The 20994-nt window shown below is 41.8% G+C and overlaps 1 protein-coding gene across 2 annotated transcripts in view; it reads right to left on the minus strand.

Moving 5' to 3' along the window:
• cd2ap (CD2-associated protein) overlaps positions 1 to 20994 on the minus strand; it is a 67955-nt gene that overhangs the window by 37062 nt on the left and 9899 nt on the right. For both annotated transcript variants that reach the window (XM_078289824.1, XM_078289825.1), the window contains exons 2-4: positions 12997 to 13154; positions 3338 to 3521; positions 1013 to 1113 (exon numbers count right to left, since the gene is read on the minus strand). In XM_078289824.1, coding sequence (XP_078145950.1) covers positions 1013 to 1113; positions 3338 to 3521; positions 12997 to 13154 — 443 coding nt within the window. The remainder of the gene's footprint in view (positions 1 to 1012; positions 1114 to 3337; positions 3522 to 12996; positions 13155 to 20994) is intronic.

Below are 20994 nucleotides of genomic sequence, written 5' to 3' on the forward strand. Positions count from 1 at the left end.
CATTTCACTAATCCGCCCAGCCCTACATTTTTAAACATCAAGGTTTGGCTGTTGTGAGGTCCATATAGCTCAGCAGTTAGAGGGATTCAACTTTCACTCATGCTTAACACGTATGCACTCATGGTACTGTAAGATACTTTGGATAATGTGTCCACCAAATGGCATATGCATCACTATCAATCCTAATCAAATGCAATTCCCCCCCCCCAAAAATGAAATTGGACTGAAATAAAATAAAACATAAAATGGAATTAATGAAACATGTCATTAATCTACTCATAGGTGGCAGGTACCCAGGTCTGACATTTCAGAAATTTAGGCAGCATCAAAATCATGTTTCCAATCACTAATAAATCCAATCAGGTGAATATTGGCTAAAAAGGCAGCAAAGTTAATACAGTGTTTTACATTTGGTGATGTATTTGTCGTGGCCCACCAAAACAGAATTCCCAAAATCATACAGCAACAGATTAAGAGCACTACTTGTTGCACATACTGTCCACTGCTTAATCCCATGTGTTTTACATGTCCTGGCTTGCCACCAACACAAATAACCAATAACAGCCACTGTATCTTACTATGGCTGAATACATATAGTTGAAATATTCCCCCTACATAACAGATTAACATAAAAGATGTGATCTAATTATACATTACAAATTGCAGCCAGCTGTTTAGTTTAGCCCAAATACTACAAGATCTGCAATTAAACAAGGCAAGGCTAATGCAAATATCATAGCAAATTTCTTTCTCATTTGCTTCACTCAAACAGGAAACAACCAGGCCTTTACAGAGCACGAAGCAATAGGCTAATACTATTAACAATAATCACACATGCACCTCCCGCCTCACTGACATCTATGACCACCCACTTCCAGCTTTACATATGAAGAAACATATGTCATATATAGAGGGCTAGTGTTTGGAAACTCACTGAAGGTGAGCAAGTTAGACGTCTTGGACCATCACATATAATCCGAGTGACTTAGTCAGATGAGGACATTAGACGTACCTCCTCAGTGATCTCTATGATGTCTCCGATCTTAAGCTCCAGCTCATCTTCGTTCTGCGGCAGATACTCAAACAGCACCTTGCACTGTCGCTTTTTAGGCTCTGGGAGGACAAAGGCAGGGAAGAACACACCAGTTAGTCCAGTACCTGCTCCGTGGCGTCACAGCTGTGTGTGTGTGTGTGTGTGTGTGTGTGTGTGTGTGTGTGTGTGTGTGTGTGTGTGTGTGTGTGTGTGTGTGTGTGTGTGTGTGTGTGTGCGTGCAAGTGATTATGTTTTCTATTTGAACTGGAAGAGCTTGTCTGTGTACGTGTGTCTCTGTCTCCTCCTGCATGCCTAAGGGGGGCAGTGTGGGAACTGGGACAGGCAATCCAGGAAGTGGAGGGAGAACAACAACCCGCCCCTGCAAGGAACTCTGGGACTTTTCAGCAAGGTGATCCTTTGTCAGGCAGCGGACACACCCTGCTGAACAAGCACAGCTGCCTGCAGAAAATTCCACCACCACCAAAGAAGAGTTGGTGTTGACTTAAAATGGGGAAAGCAAACAGCAGAAACAGTAGCAGCTTGACAAGCAACACCAGCAGAATATACACAAGTGGAGAAGCTTAAAGCGTGGACTGATGTGCTTTTGCTTATTGTTATGTCTCTTGGTTATTTATTGTGCTCCATCTGGGACCACACTAAAAACAAAGGGTATTGCCCTGGGATGAATATTCATTTACATTCTCTAATCAACAAACAAACCAATTAATCAGTCAACCCCACATGGCAAGAATACAAGGTTGTGTTTCAATGAGCCTCGGGCCCAGGGTGACAGAATACATTTTATTGGGTCCCAGTTCATAAACATTTGATGTCACCTGAGAATAAACATGGCAACAATAAACATATTCCCCACAAATGGTGCAATCCCCCTTTGGGCCAATCTGTAATAAATATATCACCTGGTTTTGACCTGTAATTGTTGCAAATGCAGCCCCCTCCTTGGGCCAATTAGTGCAATTTCGAAAACACCAAAAGGCAGTGGTGAGATAAATCATTCCCCCAAGTTTTTTCATAATACGATCAGTGGTGTCTGAGATATCACGTGTGACACATGGACAAACAAACAAACAATGTAGCGCCCCCTTGGACTAATCAGTGTAACTTCAGTGTAACTGAACATGCCACAACAAAGTGGTGAGCTGCATAGTTTCCCAGCTTTTCATCAAAATCCAATCAGTGGTGTGTGAGATATTGTGCATGACAGACAAACGAATGAACAAACGAAGGAAGGAAACTGATCCGTAGACCGATTTTATTGTGGGGGAAAATTAAAAAGATCCCTGCATACTGGGACATACAGCAGCTCCCTTTTGCAATCTACTTGTATAGCTTAACAGCACCTTGCCTACGTTGATTGATGTTCACTTTCCACTTTTCCCATTTAACAGTGCAAGAGAGCTAGAGTTCTTCCCATCAAGAAAAAGCAAGAATCGTGCCCCTTACTCAGAACACGTGTCTTGTGGCTGCATTGCATTCTGGTATATTGAGGCTACTGTCAGTGGAGAAATTGGACTCTCTGCCTCTTCTACGATGGATTTCTCTCTGTATGATTGTTGAACATCAAAATGCAAAATGGTGAATCTAGAAAGAAGCCCTCTATCTTTGATTCTGAGGGACTGACACCAAAACTTAACGTTTACCAAACTCCATTGTAGCTGAGCTGAAAATATCTCAACATGACGTCTATCATCTGCGTTTGGCCACTTGTTCACAGGAATAAGAAAAATATACCACCAAACCACAAAATGGTCCCAGAAATGCACGGTACATCGCAAATAGCTGTTTTTTTGTAACAGTGTTAATCTGTTTTCGGGTGGATTTTTGCCTTGGGTCGAGTTCCACTGCGTGAGAATGGTAAACTGAGGTGAGGGGAGAACAGAGAAAGATCAATTGTACTCCTGATAGGAGCAGGACTTTGAGCAAGACTGGGCATGTTGGAGGTATGCAGCATACACAAACACACACACACACAAAAAGCAGTCATGGGTGAAATAATATTTGAAAGTAATTCTTAACTTTGTTTTAACCTGCTTGGAGTATCAGACAGGACAATGCAATGAACGGCAACAAGTTTAGACGTATAGTTTAGTATTTAGTCTACATGTTTCTGTCATTGACAACTAAATAACACTAACATGGCCTGATGCAGTAAGCCCCACCCATCTGGTACGCCCATGGATGTATTAAACTAGGGTACTCCAAGCAAGATAAATGAGAGCTACAACGTGTACAGACATGCATACACACACACACACATACACGCACGCCCCTACAGCAACATACTCTTCCTGGGTGCTGGTGGCTGTGCGTGAGGCTGGAAGCCACCAGTCGGGATGCCGATGGTGCTCATCCTCTGAACCAGGTGGGCCACGTTCCCCGCACTCTTCTCCCTCCTCTGGGGCTGACAGGACTCCTCCTTCGCCTCATTTTTCGTTTCCTTGGCCTCTTTGCCTTCCTTCTTCACCTCCTGAAAACACAGAGGAAAGACAGCGGTGAGCGGGAAGCAGCGTTTTGTTTCTACATATCAAACTTTATGGCAGGAGATGTCAGTGTTATCTTCTCTAACTACTTAAATGATCATTTAACCACAGGATGTCAAGCAAAATAGCTTGAATTTTTTCTTTTGTATGTGGTTTCTATTCCTAATGACTCCACATATCTCTCTTTGAATGTGATCTGAATGTGTTCAAATACTTTTGTTGTACTGCTGTTAGTGCTACTCCTCCTCATGTGTATCAGGACTCAACAACAACTTTTTCCAGACATTTTTATCCATTTCCCAAGCATTTCATGACCTGAAAACTATCATATTGTATCTTCCATTCTTTTCCAGACTGTCTATATGGGCAAGTGATAGAATACACAATGTTAGCATATATATAAAATGATTATATACTGTATATATTGTATATAATAAGCATAAATATGCTTAATATATACAAAATACCATTGTTTTGTTTTTATTATTTTGTTAATAATGACTATGACAAGTAGAAAATCTATACCATGGCAAATGACAACTATCCTTGATAAAAGAAAACTTAAATCATAGTTTATGTAATCCAATCACAGACATGCATTTACTCTTGCAGATTAGCAAATGAAAATGCATACTTATCACTGCGGCTGTGGTTTATTATTAACCAATCACAGACGTGTGTTAATATATACAGAGCACAACGTCCACCAGACTACTACTGAATCTAAAACTGGTGTGAAAATGAATACTGTTGCAAAGGTGAGGCTGATCCCTGGTCAGCACACAAGGTCAGTTCTAAGCAGGAGGAGTCTGTTGCAGTGTGTGCAGTAAACTGTAACTAAGTGCTGGTAAGCCCAGAAGACGCAGCCGCTCTAAGGAGGTTACAGTATCAGGGAATGGGGGTCAGTGAGGTAAAGGTCAAAGGAGGCAGAGAGTTATCACCAGCTACAGGCATCCAGGTCGGGTAATCCATTCAATATCCAATCTTCATTGACTACATTCATCCCTTAACCCTAGCCTAACCTTAAATATTACCCTAACCTAATATTAATTGTAACCTTAACATGCATCCTGGGTGATCAGATTCTAGTCGTATAGCGCAAAATGCATAAAATCCATGCAGCCAAGACAAATTGAAGGTCTGATCGTCCAAACCTCTTCCAGAGATAGTCAGAGATGCATTTGGTCCAAGCGGCCAAAACCATGGGTGAATTTTGAAGCCAATACAGAAGTGGCGGCAGGCGGCAGTTCCTCTAATGTCCGCTAGGGGCTGGCTCCAAAAAGACTCCAAACCCAGCCCAACTCCATGCAAGTCAATGGGACCACAACCCATCAATGGGACCACAACCCAACTTCTCGCTAAAATTGTAAAGTCAATACATTTTTTCGACAAGAGGTTATGGCCTCAGTAGATGATTTCACTTCTTCTAAAGTTTCCTCATGGCGATTTTCAAAATAATTGTGTCATTAACAGGATATAATGGATATAAAATGGGGTTGTTTGCCTAGTGATCGACAGGTCGCCAATTATGGGCCAATATTAGGCGGCGCTGCGGCTCTGCAGACAACCCAAACTCCACCCTTTGCGTCGCTTTGTCTACTCTGGCTCCAAAAAATGTCAACATGGCACCGACCACAAACCCAGTCTCCAGGCTTCAAAACAGCCCTTCAGAAAGCCAATGGGTGACGTCACATTCACTACGTCCATCTTTTTTCACAGTCTATGGTTTGGCCTCATTAACAACAAAGTGTAAATGCAATGCGTCTCCAATCCACATATAGGAGCTACATAATCAAAAATAAACTTTCATGCACAAATCCAACCAAGGAACACCTGCAAAACAAACAGGAGGCAGGCAGCTCAGATAGTAACATGCTTGTCAAAAATTAGTTATCAAGACACTCATGGATGGGGACGAAGCAAGACAAGGTGTTTACTTTCAGTTTTAAAGGATGGAAATATTACAAGAGGAAGCGACATGTGTGACAATCTGCGTTTTGGCGAGGGAAAGAGAAATCAGATTTCAATGTGTACACTGGAGACATATTTTACTGCCAGGTGGAAATATAATCCAGCTGCATCAGATCTAGACACAATCTGGATACAAAATGCATGGTTAATGCCAGGTGTAAAGGGTGCAAAATGTCCTCTTTTTGGAAAATTTTCTTCATCTCTCTATCTTTGTGAGGACATTTGGTCCTCATAAGTATGGAAATACAAGAACACACACACACACACACACACACACACACACACAATCTCCAAGGAATGCTAAAAAAACATCCTGGAATTATTCCTCCTTCCCTCATTCTCCCTTCTTCTGTCTCTCTCTCTCTATCTTCAGCCCACATCACAAAACAAACTATAACTATGGCAACCTGCTTTCAGCGCTCAATGCACCATTGTACAAGGTACGGCCCACTCATGCTAAATCTAGCTATCGCAAATGATCTCAATCACCGCTTGCAGCCAGGCCGTAAAACATAAGTGTCAGATTCTCCCAGCCTGGGTAACTCCTTGACAACGGCGCAAAGTCCACATCACACCTTCACATAATACTGTCAGGATATTATGCAGTGAGTATACAGATGGGGGCAAGTAGAAATATATGGAGTATGAATGAGTGTGTACATGCACACATTATTCTGGATGACAGCCAATGACAAGGTTATACAGTGTCAAGAGCGTGAGCTTTGAAAATAATTTTAAATTCCCACCCTTTGAATTTCAAGAGTAGCACATGCTCCTTTTCAGATTTTTAGGTAGCATGACATTATTACAGTATTAGGGGCATATGAGGAGTTTCATGGCAAAATAAGATGTTTTCAAATCCACGATTTGAAAACAATTCAACACACACACAAAATGATTGTTTGTATTAAAGTAAATCACAATATGGGTTGCTGTTAAAGTTATCTTAAGGCCTTTGCTCACTAAAAAGTAAAATTTCTGGCGATCTGCTTTCTTGAAATATCGGCTTTGATTGAATTTCAGGTTGCAATTTTTTTCCCAAAATGGATATGTGCATTTTAGAATGAAACTCTTCATATAGCACTAAAATAGTAGCAATGTAGCATCCTGTAATATCCCTGTTAAGTCCTTATTCAGGAAAAGCTCTGTATGTGAATCTTTATATTCCAAAGTATCCCTTCATGAATGAAAACAGAATATTCAAAATATGATCCCAGAAACTGAGTTAGTGCAGACTGCAAAAAGGAATACTGTTGGGAGTTGTGTGTAACAAGTCAGAAATCAAAGCAAAACAACTTCTGTCAGGAAAAAGTGGCTTATATGATATCCCAATCAGTTTAGTCCACTGAAACCAAACTAAGGCTCTTATTCAAATGCTCAGACTGGCGCTCAGCATCGGCCTGTACTTAAAAATGTCATACTTGGAGCTGAAAACGGCAGCAAAAAAGTGGCATTGCTGTAACCATACAGTGAGTGAGTAATAAGAGAGGGAGAGGGAGAGAGAGAGAGAGAGAGAGTGTGAGAGAGAGAGTGTGTATTTGGACAATGACCCAGTTCATCATCCACTTCCTGGTTCACACACGCTGACTTTGCAATTCCACTGTAGAGGAAGTCCAGCTGTGTGTGTGTGTGTGTGTGTGTGGGTGTGTGCGTGTGTGTACAAGGCAGCGAGAGAGAGACAAAGAAAGAAAAAGAGACAGAAAAACAGACGGAGAGAAACAGAGGCAATGACGCAGATGAACTGATCTTAACAGCATCAGGCTGCAGCTTCACAGTTCTGTTTCGGAAAGTAGAGAGAGAGAAGGTTGACAAGAAAGTGAAGAGAGAGAAATGTGACAGCAGCAGCGCAAGACGGATTTGAACGCAGAACAATTACTTGTCATCCTTCTCACATACGCAGGAGTCACTTTGTCAGCTAAATTAGGAGTCTCGCTGCAGAGGTGTGATTCTCTCGGACCTCTCACTATCTGACAGCGGAGAGAGGAGTCTGAAGGGGCGTCTAATGACAGCTGAAAACGTGTGACTACACCTCACCAGTTCTCACACATACACACTTTATTCCACACAGCAGGGTTGTTGATTAGAGTGCACATACACTAAGACCCTGTTTAGACTTGGTTTTAAAATGCGTCTTGGGCGATCGGATCACAAGTGGACAGCGCTAAATACAAGTGTAAACGACCACCAAGACGCATTGTGATCCGATCACTCAAACCACTTGCCGAGGTGGTCTGGGACGCATTTGACCACATATCTTTTGTAGTGTAAACGCTAATGTGTCCTGATGCGTCCCCGACAAGGACGTAACAGGAAAATACGTCATCTATGCAGGACGTGGTGGTTGTTTTGGTGACAGCCCGCCAACGGTCCTGTCAATCTCAACAGTTGGAATAGCCCGTACATGTATATTAGTTCTTGAAACATTGTCGTTTTCTTAGCTAGCCCGTGCTAAACAATTTTTTTTTTTTTGTTTTTCTTGTCTGGTGACAGACTGACTTAATAACTGTGCACGGGGCCCTTTGACCTTCTAGCGGAAGTCACGTAGGCAGTAACGACATCTGAACACAAGTGGTCAGCTGGACACCTTGGAGACGCATGACAAACACAGGTGTAAACAGCGATGTGTCTCGGCTGTCCACTTGTGATCCGATCGCCCAAGACGCATTTTAAAACCAAGTGTAAACAGGGTCTAAGTGTGTAAAATAATGGGACCAACTGTTCTTTCAACGAACTCGACAAACATAGGGTCTTTCTTAATATGTGTTTTTCATGCGTTCTTGTGTCCTCCGTTGCGTGTTTGACATAATATCTAACAGCCAAAGTACAATTCAAAAGCAAAACAACGCGAGGGCAGAGGATGGATAAAAATCCCAGAAGCTTCCCGACTTGGCCGATGGGAACGAATGGGAAGCCCCGAGATTCCATACAAGAATGAGACATCACAACCGAACAGCACTATAATCTATAGTATTGAGATGAAATGAACAGCTGTGTGTCTTCATTGATCGCGTGACATCAAGCACACAGCACTCAAACTGTAAAGATGTGTTCTCGGTGCTTGTGGTCTTGAGAGGCTTGTTCTTTCCAACACAGCTTGGGCTGAACGTTCTCCACAAGGACACAAGCATCAACTTGGCATTCATGGATCTGATAATCACCTCAAGTGAGCAGCGATCTAGCAGTGATCCCTATGTTGATTTCATCCAATTAAATCTATATCCAGATACACATACACATCTGAAATCACAGATACAAAATTATAAAAAAAAAAAAATCACAAACTGCATATCTAAAATCTGTCATATATACTCACACTCTCATAAAATCATACAGTATGTACTCACAAACACACACCTAAAATAAACAAACAAAAGCAAAGACCCAAAATCCTCCCAAACACACATACACATAACCCTCACATAATCACACACACACACACACACACAAATCCTTGTACTTCCTTGAACATCTGCTGACCAGCCAGAATGCCCTCACTCCAAAGGTCTAAACCTTAAACTGGTTCTCACAAGGATACAATTACAACAACAACAACAACAACAACACACAAACACATACACACACCTGACACCTCTGTCATGCCGATGCTGTTTGAGCCTGGATAAGAGCGGCGGTAAACTGTTAAATTCCTTACCGTCTCGTCCCCAGACATGTTGCTTGTCAACCTCGTAGCACTCAGCCAGAGGACCAATTAGAGGAAGGAGAAAAAAAACGACGTCTGGGGTGACGGTAACTCTGCCGGGAGCAAAGTTCACAAAGCTATGACCTCACAGCCAGCAGACTCCTTAGAGGATTAACGATCCTAGCTCAGTGACTGGCCCAGGCCGCTTAGCAGATTACCTATCTCACTACCCAGGATTAGAGTCAAGGGTGGGAGAAGGAAGGCAGGGAAGATAGGGAAGTGAGGAGGGAGGAAGGAGAGGAAGGAGGACGGGACGGAGGGCAGAGGGAGGAGCAAGGGAGGGAAGGCAGGGATGGAGAAAGGGAGTAGTGATGTTAATTAATCGACAATCGATTAATCACCGTTAACAATTTGATCGATCAAGCATATATTAGTAGATAATGTACGTTATGTGCTATTTCTCATTTTTTTTGGAAATGATTTACTGCCACAAGGGCGCAATTTAACTTTCACCGCCTATACAGAGGAAGAAGAAAGCGAAGCAAGCGGGCGGAAGCATTACACCCGAAAAGACAACAGTGTTCATTGTAAACATTGTAATACAAAGTTGAAATACAGCACCTCTACAAGGACAATGAAAGAGAATGCATTCCCCCGGCTGGCGAAGTTGACACTATTTGTGCCTCGTGACCCGGGACAGCTGTTCCCCCGGAGCGTGTGTTTCAGCAGATGGATTGACTGTCACCAGGCTGCGCACTGGACTCATCCCTGACCACGTAGATACGCTCTTATTCTTAAATAAACCAGTAGATTGTCGTGCCATTGTTTCCAATACATAAACTGTGGCAGCGTCACAATATCGGCACGGCCGGCACAACATAAACAGTTAATCAATGTATAGAAATTGATCTAAAACGCTCTGTAATGCGTCTAATGTGCACATCACGTCATGTCTGTCATTTGCCGATGCAGTAGCTCTGTACTCAACCTGACAGTCCGTCTCCCGTTCTGAAAACGTTCATAAAAAAATATAAAATTCCACAATTTCTCCGAACTCGCATGTGTTGTAACGGTAAAGAGTAACTTGATACTTTTCAATCGGACAATTCTAACGCTGCTCAACACTCAGAAAGTTAACATGAGTGCAGTGCAGAGACTTCATTGCATATTCCACCAGTTGGGTTCCGTTGGACACAATGTAAAGACAATTTAAAGTAATGAACCCTAAAGAAAGTACATTTTCAGCCTGTGGGAAACACTGACGTCCATTGTCGGGGGTCCCGACTCTTTTGAATTATGCTTGGTTGAGTAACTTGTTGAGTAGGCCTAAAGACAGGTGTAAAAACACGCATTTTCTATTTTCTATTTTCTATGTCAAAAGCTGTTTTTTATATAATGATTAATCGATTAATTGGTCATTAACGTGACCGACGATCGATTAAGGAAATTTCTGAAAATTTGCATCCCTAAAAGGGAGTGAAGGAAGGAAGGAAGGAAGGAAGGAAGGAAGGAAGGGAGGGTGAGGTAGACTGGAATATCACAACAGCATTTACACTAGAACAAGTGACAGAGTGAAACAGCAAGAAAGAAAAGACAGCAAGGAAATGAGGGAGAAGAGAAGAGAAGAGAAGAAAGAAAAGAGAAGAGGAACAAGTGAGAAGACAAACGCGTGAGAAGACGAACGCGTGAGAAACAGGGCCAACAGCACTATAGCAACTCCATTTCACAGTGCATTAGCTGTTTAAGTGTCTTCCACTGAAACAGCAGATTTCACAGTGCAGCATATATGAGACGGGAGACAACCAAGCCTCAAGTCAACTAATACCACCGTTCATGTGTATCCACCGGTCTAAAGCTGCACAATTAATTGCATGTAATCATATGTCACAATTGGAGTTTCTTACATTTATAATCATAGAATATTAGCATATTGGCATGACAGACATTTAATTTCAATTAGAATATTCCCTGTAGTTTAAAGTAACAGGATGTTGATATGAGATGCAAAAAGTGCAGTGAAATATTTTTGGTCCACATCAAGACTAACACTTGTGATTAATAATTGTAATCATGCAAAATCTAGCAAAATAATTAGAATTATCTTTTTAGACATAATTGTGCAGCATCATAATGATAACATTTTCCTAAAGAATAAATAAGACCATAAGTGACCCAGATTATTTAATTAGCCGCTCCACTGCGGGAACGAGCAGGATTTATTATTCCTGACAGTCTCACTATGGTGTCAAACTGAAACAACCGGTGCTTTCAATCCTGTGTTACCAGTTCCTTGGCAAACCCCATGTGGCCCTGCTGTGGAAAAGTGGCTCATGACTCTCTCTTTGCAGGCCAAGGGCTGAAACCCAAGGCTAGATTTATACTCGACTGTAAACAGGTCTAGGTATTGATATTAAGTCTGATATCAATGCATGTTGAGCTTTAGGCTATAACTTCTGAGGATTGTTCCACCATCAACCAATCCAGTTTCATGGCCCACACAGCTGACCAAACTAGTTCAATTCGAACATATGAGACAAGCACAGGTCAAAAGACCTCTACACCACATGGGGTGAACCAGCATCCAGTTTTGTTTGCACACTTGTCAGTTTGCATGTGTGCTGGATTTACATTCTGGTATGCAGCACACAACAAACCAGATGTCCATTGTTTTCAACATGGGAATGATCGTAACCTAATTTGAATATTCCTCACTTTTGCCTTCTACCATTGCAGGGACAAACCAGATGCTGAAAAATCTCGTGATCTTCAGTGCACATGGAATGGTCGAATCTCTTGTTCATCACAATCCCCTTGGCAATGAGAAGGGTTCTACAGCTGCGTTTTGTATTTTGCCGTTGTGTGAACAAAGGAATAGCATTCATTTCTTTCCAGAATGCATATTTATTAATGTCCAGCTTTAAGTTTGAAGAGAGGGAATCTGAAAACCATCTAAATCAAATAATCAGTTACTGGACCACATCTACCATAGTCTATTACCGGCACTAATGGCCATAGATTTGCTATGGCCCGGTTACCCTCATAGCTTCAATGGGATTACCTCTAGTGGCATAAGAACTGACAACAACATTAAGACCTCAGTGGAGGTGGTTCAGGGTCAGCACCGCTCCGTAAACAAGCTAACTTCATTATAATTCAAGATAGTGGCATGACAAAATGACAAAATGAGCATAACAAAGTGGGGGTTTCAAAGAAGGAGTCTGAGTACAGTGATCTTATTTAAACAGGCAAGTTGACTAAGATTGCATTCAAATATTTAGCAATAGCTAGGGATTTAACTGAAGGGCTAAGCACAGAGGTCGATGAATTTCTGATTAGCTCAAGACGAGGTTCCTTGTAAGGTTATAAAATGGATGGTTTGAGTTCTCAGTTCTGATGGGCTGAGTCACTTTTAAAGCCATTGTAAAATACTTGATAAACACACAAATGTGCCCGCATAACTGTACAATTAAATATTGATGTGCGTACCAAAAACTGCCTCAGAACAATTTTGCTTGGCGGAAGCATAACATTTAATCATTATCATTATTATTACTGTTACGGTTAAAGTTAAATGATTTATTGAAACTTTGCATTGCTTTTTATTATTATGTTGTGTTACCACCATTTCATAAAAGTAAACTCAAGTCCACTTCGCGTCCTGCCTAACAACGACTCTTAGCTCTAAAATCACTGTAACCCACAGCCTCTCGTGACTTATTGCTTTATATAGAGGCATTTAACGCAAGTGTGTGTCTGTATGTGTTTGTCTGTCTTGCTGTGTTTTTTTTTCAGCCTGCCTGCTTCAGTCCTGTTGTAGAGGCCAGACTTGCGCCCCTCCAGTTCCCTCTCACCTTGACAAAGTTGTCGGGGAAGAGGCCCCTCTTTCCGTTGAGGTCTCCCTCCATCCATCCCTCCTCCTCGATGTGCCGTACATTCTTGATGATGTCGCCCAGCCGCAGAGTCAGCTCGTCCTCATGGAGCGCTTCGTACTCATACTCCACCACAACCTCTACTCAGATAGTATGAGGACGGAAAAACAGACAGAGGGGAAGAGGGAGACAAGAGGAGGAAGGAATGGAGTAAAGAGAGAGAGGAAGGCAATAAGAGAGGGGAAGAGGCAACAGCAGGAGGGAGACAGAAGGGACAGTGGCACGATGGGAGAGGCAGTTGGAGAAAGTTAAGGAGATCGAGATGAAGGCAGGTTGAGGAAGGAAGGAAGAAAACAAAGAAGAGAGAGGGAATGAGGGAACAGGGAGAGTGAGGTAGAGAGGACGCAAGGGTGAGATAAAGATGAGGACGTTTAGGGAAAGAAAGGGTTTGGAGGGGGCGAAAAGGAACACAATGAGAGAAAAGACAAAAAGATTAGTCTTGTATCAAAAATTAACAACATTGGCTGAGCACACAGGTTAAAGTAATAATCCTTGACAGTTTCACATAAATCAATTTTGCTACCTGCTATTGCTGATTGATTTAACAGAAAATAGGTAAGCAACCATTGGTCGCTTAGCTCCAAAGACGTTGCACTGCACTAACAGACACACAAAGACACATAGCCTACATCTGAAATCCCAGTGTCTTCCTGTATTTACTCTGCAGCAACAGTGGAATAATGTTGGTACAAAATAGTGGTAAATTTTGTCTGTGGCCAGGAGGATTGTCACTTGGGTAGGTAACCAACCATCATTTGAAGGTCCTGTTCTATTCCAAAACTCTAATTAGTTGCCAAAATACTGAAAGTGGCCGGTGAATTTAGGGATTTGGGGACAAAAACGTTTCCTGCCCTGCTAGTAGGTGCTACTGCTGGATGAATGCCCATACTTCTAGAAAAAAAACTGCAAAGACATTGTAAATTCAACACAATTTGGCCTGACCAAAAAAAAAAAAAAATATGTTGGAACAAAATGCATTTTTTCATGTTTATCTATAATTATGAGATAAAGTAGCAGTGCTACAATGGGCCTCAATCAAGCACAAAGGCTAACAAACACATTTATCACATGACCCATTCTGTTTAGTTTCTGTGATAAGACGACCCACATAAAAACGCATTTCACAGACCACAGAAAATCACAATGAGCGGAGATCAAATCTCACAAAACTAGACTAAATATGGTACTGCTGATGGTGAAAAAACATCTATTGACTCAGCTCTAAGGATGAATGAATGTCTGGGTCAATGAATCAACAGTGGTCTTCATTCACAGACCCAAAAATGACCTGCATGAGCTATTTGCCTAAAATGACAATCAAACAAGAAAAATGGTCCACACTCAAAAAATCTGCAGACTCACTTCATGTCTGTGTTTTTCTATTTTTCACTATTTTATCAAGGCATAGTATAAAAACATGCTTAGCACAGACATATTGGCCTTCCTCAGTGTGCAAGCATCTACTGGCTATTTTTCTTCAATTGCTGTGGTGTAAATAATCCCAGTTTAGGTCCCACTATCTATCATCTAGCAAACTGTGGCAGTTAGCATGGCAGCAGGTTAGCATCACTGCACAGACGTTAATACACTGTAGCAACCTAGCCGCAATCAGAATCATTTTATTTATCAAGTACATTGGATGTACAGGACAGTAAACTACACATATTACTCAGTAAACTACACATATCACCCTCCAGCATACACATCCAGCAGTCTGTCATGTGCATTTAGGCAGCACGGCATACAGCTCAGTCACAGCTGTATAAAAGAAAGGTAAGTGTCCAGCAGTGCATTGGAACAGTGTACAATGAGGTAGTTACGTATACATGAGGTAAGAAGTAGGATGAAAAGCAAGAAATTTGTCTAAGCATTTGTCTAAGTACACTGCTTCACACTAGATAGGTTTAAAATTAGGCAGTCAGAGAACTGCGACATCTCACATGCCGGATAACACCTAAACTGTTACCGGTTGCATGTTTTCTTTTTTTGTCTTGAGTGTTCCGGGTTTATGTTTAATGGTTCATTCTCAAATGGTTATAATTAGACATCCTGGTAGAGAGTAAGACTGCAACTAAAGATTATTTTCATCATTGATTAATCTATTGATTATTTTTTCGATGAATCAATTCATCATCTATAAAATGTCAAAAATAATGACAAATGCCCATTACAAGTTACCACAGTCCTTCCAGCAGCCAAAAAAAAAACAAAAGTATTCATTTTATAATGATGTGAAACGGACAAACACAAGTGAATCTTAGCATTTCTTAAAGCTGTAACCTGTAAATGTTTGGTATTTTTACTTGATAAAAGAAGGAAAGATGTAGACAAACAAACAGACATGGCGAAAACATTTACGCAGACACAGGACGTAATCTTCTAATTGGCCTAAAATACACTTAATTATCCAATTCAATGCAGAAAAAGAGACAGCTGGAGAGAGAAAGATACACAGAGATACAGAAAGAGGCGAGAGAGACTAACTGCCTGCCTCCCTGATCGCTTCTAGTGCAGCAGGTTCAGCAGCCTCTAAAAATAAGCCGGCTGTACAGGACGATTGGTAGAGAGGTATTCCACTACTTGGCCTGGCCCACTAACACATGATTCATACCAGAGAGACGGTGTTGGCATGCTTGACTAGACAGGCAGGCAGCACAGACATAACACTGACACACAAGCACACGCATGACACACACACACACACACACACATACAGTAGTGTTTAACATAAAAGCATAACAGCAAAATAAAGACATGTCCTAGGCCAGGCCTCTGCAAACTGGCAAACTTTGTGAAATACTGCCGTCTGTCTCTCTCCAACACACACATACACACACACACACACACACACACACAAATACCTCAAGGCTGAAGGTGACAGAGCCTTTGGCAAGGCTTTGGTGCTGGCTTGGGCACAGTCATTCAGCACTAAACCACACTGGTCAAGCACTGCAAGCTTAACTACTGCAAAATTTGGCTGTATCGTTGTCAATGTTGGTGTGTGTGTGTGTGTGTGTGTGTGTGTGTGTATGTGTGTGTGTGTGTGTGTACTGTGTGTATGTCCTTTTGTGCACATGTGTGTGTAGCCCTGCTCTCCTCCTGACATCATCAAGGCTGGCCCAAGACCACAGCAGCCTGGGCCGGCCTCCAAGGAGAAATTGGCCCTGACCAATGATCTCAGATCAGCTTTCCTCTCCACATCCAAACGCTCGCTCATTAAGACTTTAAAAAGAGGATAACAGGACCAGTGGTTCAAGGAGAGGGGGGCAGCGGAGTGGAGAGCCTGCCAATACGTTTTTTTCCCTGCCGACTCGCTGCCCGATGGCCCAGCTGCCCGCTCCACTGTCTTACTCTGCAGTGAAAGATCCAAACTCTCTCACAGAACAAGGCTAAGAGTTGGCTTGTCTTCAGTGTGATGCAACGAAGCCAATTACGCTGAAACAAAAATGAAAAACTGACATTTATTGGGTGATTCCAGTTGCAGGCCAGACGCCATGCCGTTTCTTAACTTAGTTTTCAAAGCAAGGGATCTCATTATTTTATTGAATATTGTTGAAATCCATTTTCAACTTTTTTAACTAGTGGAGGTACACTTTATCTTGGAGTTTAACAGCCTCACAAATGATCACATCACTTGCAACACATGACTACAGCAGTGCTTTGATGTATTGCAAATGAAGACATTATCTGTCATCTAAGAGTATGCATGGGCACTATGGACAGAATATCATACCACAATATTTTCAGATATTATCACGATTCACAATATGAATCACAATATTCACAATGAGGCTAGATTACAAATTACAGAAAGGTACAACCCAAATGGTAAAAGTACCGTATTCCATTTGCATATTCCAACAAGAGGAAAATGGAATTCAGGTTAATTTAAAAAGAATAATAAAAATCCATTGTTTTTATTCCATTGAATATCCTATTACCACATTCCACTCTCTCTTCTGATATTTCATTTTAGGTATATCCCAGTAGTGCTGTGCTGTGTCACCAGGTGATTTCACTGATTAGCACAATCAGGTTGTAGTCTTTGGTTTGAACGAAGGCCTGCATACTCTCGGCCCTCCATGGCACATGGTTTGAAGCCACTGGTTTAGGTCAAACATTTTCCAGCCCCTGCATCACTACGGCCCTGGCAGCTACACTCTTATTCTCTGTCAAAAACCCTGAACTCCCTCTGTGCCCATTCTCTGGCCCGCAAACACTGCAGATACACTGTAGATAAGGCTCTTCCACTGCTGCTTATACACCAGTCTGCTCCAAGCGCTGCAAACTACTACCACCAGACTGGCTAGACACACACACAGAGGCGCACAAACACACACACACACACACATTAACAGAAGCAAACACACACAGTCAAGCTAAGGTCACAGGAACAACACAGAGACACAGCGCCACACATGCAAAGACACACACAAACAACTCAGCCAAGGCCCCAGACAGTAATTTCTGTCTATCTGTCCATGCAACCACAGGAAGAGATATGGTCAGCTCTAGTAAACAAACCACAAGGCTGGCAGACAAGGAGCTAGCTGGGTCCTTCCTCACACCCTGCTGAGTGAACTCAATACACAGGACGGCTCTTTTCTTCCAGACGAGTGGATGTGAAGCGGAGGGACTTTCTGCAACCACAGACTGCAGCGCCTGGAGGCATCACACAAGTACGTCCTGCCTGAGGAACTTGGGCTTGCTAAATCAGCATCATCTCTTAAATCACTTCTTGAAACACACTTGTGTGGACTCGTTTTTATATGTTTGGGATTTTGCCCACTTTTGATCTCGTGTTTCTTCCATTTGATTTGATTTGATTTGATCTGGGAAACTGAAAAATACGTGATAATAAAAAACATTCATGTGTATCTAACCGTAGAGGATAGTGTTACTTAAAAACACATTTCCATTGTAGTCATCGACGGGAGACAAAATCACAATAACTAGACATACAACACAAACCAATGAAAACACAATCATTTGTTTTATTATTTTGTTTAGATTTATTTTCATTTTATTTATGTTAAACTTTTCTTTTGCATGCTTGTGAAGCACTTGATGTTATTATTTTTTAATAACAATTCCCCCAAATTCATTGAGAAGTGGCCCTTATCTACAGATAAATTGCCCCCCTCTAGCAGGAAAAAACATAAAACTAATTTACATAACCTTGTTGTTTAGCCCCAAAAAACACTTACCATATACACGGGTGATTTCACAGATTAGCACAGCTTCAACCAGAGACGAATCAGTGAAATCAGCTGTTTGAGTGGAATGAAAACCTGCATATGGTTGAAGACCACTAGTCTACAATCACTGCACAAGTGTGTCTTAATGGTAGTTTTTAGAGTAAGGAGGGCGTTTGCTTTCTTCCACCAGACTGATTCACTGTCAGTTCAGGCATTCAAACTGGCAATCTTCCTGTCACAAGCCGGCTTGTCTAACATTTAGGCGCCCACCACCCCAGGTTAACCCACACTAGATCTGTTGAGGCGAATAAGCGACAAAGTTGTCATCGCAGCCAAATTTTGAAGACTGGATTGTTTCGAAATAGCATCTGAGGAAAATAAAAAACTGCTCCCAAGACTGTATAGTAATCTGATCAATACCAGAGTTGTGATATGTGAGCCTGGGTCCCATGGAAAGAGAAAAATGACTAAATGTGTCTGAGTTGTAGAAAGATTGAAAACATTGATGTAGGCGACTGGTCTGGCTCAACTATGCGTTCCTCTGTGTTTCCTTGTGAATTTTTGGTGCGAATTCGAGGTAAGAATCTGTGCCGGAAGCAGGATTTGCTCCCAGATCTATTTCCTCTATCAATTTAAGAACCGGTTGTGGCTTAAAAATGGCTCTTCTATATTTGTGTGGGGGTGAGCAATAAACCCAAAAGATGACCTGTGATTGTCTTTACACTTATCTATCAGTCAGGGCGATTATTCCACTGCTACTGAATGAGCGTAGGTGGAAAAACTGCTCCGTGTTGTAGCAGTGAATGATAGGTGTTGGCCTGTGAAATACCAGCGCTGGGAGGGTGGACAAAGTCCCCTTGGTTTGTTCCTCAGAGGAAATGCCTTGCTAAATACATTTAACACAGCCGCAAACAGGCAGCACACAGGTGGTTTGTGTGTGTGTGTGTGAATGAAGCACACGCAAACTTCCTGCCAAACTCTCGGTACGGTCAGGCAAGAGCAGGGGATTTCTGGCTGTAATTGTCCTACTGACATATCAAGCGGTCCGGAGGGAAAAACGTCCACTTTTCTTAAGAAATGAAAGTGAAGGAATGACTGCTTGGAATTGAGAAAAGGAAAGGGAAAGAAAGGAAACAACTAAATGTGCCCCTGAGCTACAACAAGCCAGGATTGAATCACACAAGGGCCTTAAATCAGTGTTTACCCTGGAGTTTTTGTAAATGTGGAGGTTGGAGAATTACTTCCTTCATCCAGTCCTGGCCGCTATCCCAGGCACAGCTCCAGTGCCTATACTATAATAAAAGACGACTGTTATTCTCAATACTGGTCCATTCTTAAGCTTTTCCAGCCAAAGTGAGTACATCTAGTGTCACTAAAATCTCAATAAAATATCCCATATTATTCAAACATACCAGTATTCTGGTCACCCACCAAAAACACAACCCTTTCTTGGGTCCTGACAAATAGTTTAAGAAATGATGATGTAGTGGATGATGTGTACGCTGCCTCTGATTTTTCCATTTCCTACTCTTGCATTCCTTTCAGTCTTACAGTCTCCATAAAAACACAGGGTGAAAATGCACACACACACACACACACACACACACACAGCATATGGTGTCAGTGGAGGCCCATGCTCCTGGATCAGGACTGGGCTCAGATATTTAACAGGCCGCCGGGTTAATGAAATAACACAACAATGTCCGCGGGATACACACAAAGGGGAACACAAGGCTAAAAAAATAAATAAATAAAAGAAAACGCACACACACACATCCCTACCCAAGAAACAGCATTAAAAACACTAATGGAGGCACAATAACCGCAACAATCTCTGACATTTATATTTTATACATTTAGCAGACACTCCTATCCAGCTTATGATAAGTGCAAGAGTAAAAAACAATCAATGAGGGGCATAAGCACACAAACACACTTAATGTGTTTTCTGTAATGCCTCTCCCTAGCTCTTATTCGCATTTATCTTCTTAGCATTTCTCTCTTATAAGATAATTCAATCGTCAGTGATATTGTCAGGATGCTGTGGCTTGGACCCTGGCACTCCTCACTACCCATGACTTGCAGTGACGTTAGCGTTTTGTTGACCTCGCCATACTGACTGAACCACAGACTATACAACAGGCAACCATGAACAAGCAAACATCTCACCTGACTTCAGAAGAGAAGGAAAGATATCTAAAACAGAACGAAGTCCTTGTAGGATTTGACCCTTTCTCTGCGCTGACACCACTAAAACATACAGATAAACTCACCAATCTGCCGTTTCATGGTATGTACATAGCGCTATCTTATTCACAATCCCTCTACATATTCAGGTTAAACCCTTGAGACATACAAAAGTACCGATGCATTTCGGTATTTGAATTCAGGATGGATGAACAGTCCAAAAGTATTTCATCGTCAAGAGAAAAAGTTGTTTGGACAGATAAGGTAAGGTTACTTGTATAAATTGTTGCTACTCTCTCTTTATCAGTGGGAAAATGATGAAACTTCACTCCCTCCATCCTGACACGATTATTACAACCAACAGCACAACATATTAAAAGGCATTTTAATTGGTACCCAGCAGCTAAAGTGTGTTATGTAATAAAATAGCAATGACAGGCACATTCTCTAACTGTGAATGTTTGTTTTGGGAGTCAATGTGGGAGTCAATATGGCGGTGTCAACGGAAGAGTGATGTCGCTGCAAGTCATGGATT

This window comes from Centroberyx gerrardi, chromosome 18, assembly GCF_048128805.1.
Source record: "Centroberyx gerrardi isolate f3 chromosome 18, fCenGer3.hap1.cur.20231027, whole genome shotgun sequence".
In the NCBI taxonomy this organism is placed as follows: domain Eukaryota; kingdom Metazoa; phylum Chordata; class Actinopteri; order Beryciformes; family Berycidae; genus Centroberyx; species Centroberyx gerrardi.